This window comes from Perca fluviatilis, chromosome 13 (genome assembly GCF_010015445.1).
Source record: "Perca fluviatilis chromosome 13, GENO_Pfluv_1.0, whole genome shotgun sequence".
In the NCBI taxonomy this organism is placed as follows: Eukaryota; Metazoa; Chordata; class Actinopteri; order Perciformes; family Percidae; genus Perca; species Perca fluviatilis.
The window spans coordinates 35,284,464-35,289,463 of NC_053124.1; the positions used below are offsets into that span (position 1 = coordinate 35,284,464).

At 46.6% G+C, this 5,000-nt stretch overlaps 1 protein-coding gene across 1 annotated transcript in view; it reads right to left on the minus strand.

Moving 5' to 3' along the window:
* Window positions 1-5,000, minus strand: part of cdc42se1 (CDC42 small effector 1) — a 23,019-nt gene that overhangs the window by 10,717 nt on the left and 7,302 nt on the right. Inside the window, exon 2 of the mRNA XM_039820369.1 lies at window positions 718-1,119. Coding sequence (XP_039676303.1) covers window positions 718-840 — 123 coding nt within the window. The 5' untranslated portion in view covers window positions 841-1,119. The remainder of the gene's footprint in view (window positions 1-717; window positions 1,120-5,000) is intronic.

The window sequence follows — 5,000 nt, forward strand, 5'->3', positions numbered from 1 at the left end:
GTGTGTGTATATATCTGTGTGTTTGTGTGTGTGTGTGTATATATCTGTGTGTTTGTGTGTGTGTGTGTGTGTATATATCTGTGTGTGTGTGTGTGTGTATATATCTGTGTGTGTGTGTGTGTGTGTATATATCTGTGTGTTTGTGTGTGTGTGTGTGTGTATATATCTGTGTGTGTGTGTGTGTGTGTGTCTCTGTGTGTGTCTGGGTGTGTGTGTGTGTGTGTGTGTGTGTGTGTGTGTGTGTATATATATCTGTGTGTGTGTGTGTGTGTGTGTGTGTCTCTGTGTGTGTCTGGGTGTGTGTGTCTGGGTGTGTGTGTGTGTGTATATATATATCTGTGTGTGTGTGTGTGTGTGTGTGTGTGTGTATATCTGTGTGTGTGTGTGTGTGCTCTGTGTGTGTCTTGGTGTGTGTGTGTCTGGGTGTGTGTGTGTGTGTATATATATATCTGTGTGTGTGTGTTGTGTGTGTGTGTATATATATCTGTGTGTGTGTGTGTGTGTGTTGTGTGTGTCTGGGTGTGTGTGTGTCTGGGGTTTTGTGTGTGTGTATATATATATCTGTGTGTGTGTGTGTGTGTGTGTGTGTGTGTGTGTATATCTGTGGTGTTGTATTTTGTGTGTGTGTGTGTTTATATCTGTGTGTGTGTGTGTGTGTGTGTATATATCTGTGTGTGTGTGTGTGTGTATATATCTGTGTGTGTGTGTGTGTCTCACCGGTGGAGGTTTAGCCACCACGCAGCAGCCCATCTTGTGCCAGAAGTCGCTCATGCCGCCCCTCTCTACTGCCGCCCTGCAGGCCGGGGGGGGAACTGCAGCCTGGGGGTAGTCCTGGGGCATTCAGACAGGAACTGCCCCACCAGCAACACGCAGAGGACCCCAAAAAAAACCCAAAATATAGCTGCTGTCACACTGCAAACTGTCCGGAGAAGGACAGACTCCAGCAGAGTTCAGAGACTGAATATATGAGCTCGAACACGGGGTCACAGCGGCGCCAATTACCACGAAAATGACCGAATCCGAAATCCGTTGATGTCGGCTGATGAGAAAAACGAAATCAAGTAATCCAGAGGTTTGGCGAGTTCACATCCACGCGGAGACAAAGGCCTCGCGATGGCTCTGTGGACACGAGAGAGAGAGAAACATTAACGGTACATTTTACTACCTGATTTACTGTATATATTACTACTACCTATATTTACTGTATATTTGAAGTTTTCATTAATTTAAACTACAGTTTGTGGAGTGTTTTCGCACTGACACACACACACACACAGGCACGGACACACACACACACACACACACACACACACAGGCACGGACACACACACAGGCACGGACACACACACACACAGGCACGGACACACACACACACACAAACAACACACACACACACACACACACACACACACACAGGCACGGACACACACGCACACACACACACACACACAACACACACACTCACTCAGACGCAAACAACAACACAAACAAACACAAAAACACACACTCACATGCACGGACACACACAAACACACACACACACACTCACTCAGACGCACATACACATACACACACGCATACACACTCACATGTACGGCACGCACACACACACACACACACACACACATACAGACACACACACACTCACACACACTCACATGCACGCACACACACACTCACTCAAACGCACACACACACGCACACACAAAGGTTTGTTTCACTATCTTTGTGGGGACCCTTCATTGATATAATGCATTCCCTAGCCCCTTACCCTAACCTTAACCATCACAACTAAATGCCACACACAGACACACACACACACACACACACACACACACACACACACACACACACACACACACACACACACAACAACAGACAGACACACTCACCCTAACCATAACCTAATTCTAACCCTAATCCTGATACCAAATCTTAACCCTCAAACAGCCCTTAAATAGTTGGGGTCCAGCCATTTGGCCCCCACGTCGGGACCCCACAAGTATACTGGACTCCGGTTTGTAGACCCCACAAATATAGTAACAAACACCCAACAGCACACACACACACAACACACACACACACACACACACACACACACACACACACACACACACACACACACACACACACACACACACACACACACTCTCTCTCTCATTGAGTTGCATGGGAACCGAGTCATGAGGGATGTCAACACAGTGAACTCATTAAGTATGACTAAACACTGGGTGTGGTCCACACACACACACACACACACACACACACACACACACACACACACACACACACACACACACACACACACTCACACACACACACACACACACACACACACACACACACACTCGGAGGCTTGTAAAGTTTAAATGAAAAGAGTTTCTGGAGGTTTTGTTGTTGACAAACTGAAAACAACAACAGGCGTATGTGTGTGTGTGTGTGTGTGTGTGTGTGTGTGTGTGTGTGTGTGTGTGTGTGTGTGTGTGTGTGTGTGTGTGTGTGCGCGTATGTGTGTGTGTGTGTGTGCGTGATGTTTTAAATGCTTTTTTTTTTTTTACTGGCTTCACCGTTATCCGTCCGGCGCTTAGCTCCGCCCACGCCGATTGTGATTGGTTCAAAGGAATGCCAATAAACACAGAGCTTTTCTCCTCCCATCCATCCAGTTGCGCTGTGTGGACTAGCCAGAGACCTTCCTCCGCGGCACTGTGGAGGAGGGTCTCTGGCTAGGTTGTCGCCACGGTGACAACCATAGATAGAGAACAACAGATGTGACATGACGTCATAACTAATGGGATAACTGTCGGCCATCTTACTAAGGTACTGTTTACTATTGTCACCTATAGGCAGCCAGTACTGTGTGACAGTAAGTCTCGTGGTTATGACCCAATCGTTAGCCTATTGTTATAAAAGCGTCTGCTACGGAGCCATAACGTGAGGTACAAGGTAATGGAGCCTTTTATACATTGTCGTGTTTCTTTAGAAATAAACAACGGACAAATAGAGTCTTTAAACTCTTCAGACGTAAAGTTATTCGCTGTCAAAGTGACGTCAGAATGAATGGGAGTCAATGGGATGCTAATGGGAGGTGATGCTAACGGTGGGGTGATGGCTTGGTAGCATCAAAATGAATGGGAGTCAATGGGATGCTAACGGGAGGTGATGCTAACGGTGAGGTGATGGCTTGGTAGCATCAAAATGAATGGGAGTCAATGGGATGCTAACGGGAGGTGATGCTAACGGTGAGGTGATGGCTTGGTAGCATCAAAATGGCGCCATAGGAGGTTGGAGTTCTGAAGCGAAGCTTACCCCCCCTTGGAAGAGACCCAGGAGGCTGGCATCACTTCCCAGAACCGAGACTAGCGAACCGAGACTAGCGAACCGAGACTAGCGAACCGAGACTAACGAACCGAGACTACTGAACCGAGACTAGCGAACCAAGACTAGCGAACCGAGACTAGCGAACCGAGACTAGCGAACCGAGAATAGCGAACCGAGACAGGCGAATCGAGACTAGCGAACCGAGACTAGCGAATCGAGCGGTTCGGATGTGTTTTCATGAACCGTACCAACCCTAGTAAATACAGAAAAGTTGGTGAACCAGCCAGCTAGCTAGAAACGTTACTTAGCAAACGTTAACGCGCCGGCTGGGATGTCAGTTATTGGTGATTGCTAGCTAGCTCTATAACAGCATTTATGAACAGTAAAGATGGTTTTAGTTTAGATTTTTGAACCTCAAATAAGACATTCGGTAACGTTAACATTGCATCTCTATGGTGACAACCCAGTAGTGCAGGTTGAAATGATAACCGGTTCTCTCCTGGCGAGCCAGCTGAACGCCTCTGGAGTTTGTCCGGCACATTTCAGCAGCTGATAAAACGAAAGAATGCGAGAAGAGAGAACGTGTCGCATCACGTTTTGTGCTGCACGCCAACTGGCGACTGGTTCATGTGATGCAACTCCGGATACACACACACACACCTCTACTTTACTGTGTTTGTTTTGGATGTTGCACATTCAGAAATACTTTCAAAAAGTTTCCCAAGCAAAGTGAGAGTCAGAGAGGGAGGGCAGGGGAGAGGCCGAGTGTGTGTGTGTGTGTGTGTGTGTGTGTGTGGGGGAATATTTGTCTCATGATGTCAGAGTGAGAGGGAAGAACAGGAAAACTGTGTGGAGACGTTAAATGCGCTCACACACACACACACACACAGGTAGACAGACACATACACACACACAGATACACACACACACACACACACAGATACACACACACACACACACACACAGATAGACAGACACACACACACAGACAGACACACACACACACAGATAGACAGATAGAGACAGACAGACACACACACACAGTCTCACACATTCTCTCTCTCTCTCACACACACACACAAACACACACACACAGTCTTACACACACACACGTGCGGCACACACACACACAGATAGAGACAGACACCAACACACACACACACACACACACACTTACACACACAAACACACACCCACACCCCCACACACACACACACACACACACACACACACACACACACACACACAGGAAGTCCTGTCGGCGAGTCCTTAGTGTAATATGTAGGGTTTATCCTCTGGAGAGAAGGACGGAGAAATCTACAAAATTTTGCAGCAAAGTTCAGCCAGAAATCCCAATTTTAGGCCGACAGATTTGACATTGCCCAGCTGCATTATGGGATATGTAGGATCCATTTTTTTTTTCAGCTTGGATTGTATTTTCCTATGTTTCTGTGTCTAAGTGATCAATAGTCCAGTATTAAGAGAGAAGAAACGAGCTGCAAACCACCATCACCAAACTCCACCAGACTCCATGTAAATAATCAGGACTTTTAGCATCGTAAAACACACTTCATTCAAAGTGGACAGAAACTAAATAAAACTACCAAAAGCCGTCTTGGTTCATCTTTCCACTGTTCCAACAATCACCACTCTGGTTTGGTTGAAATAAACCATTAATTCAC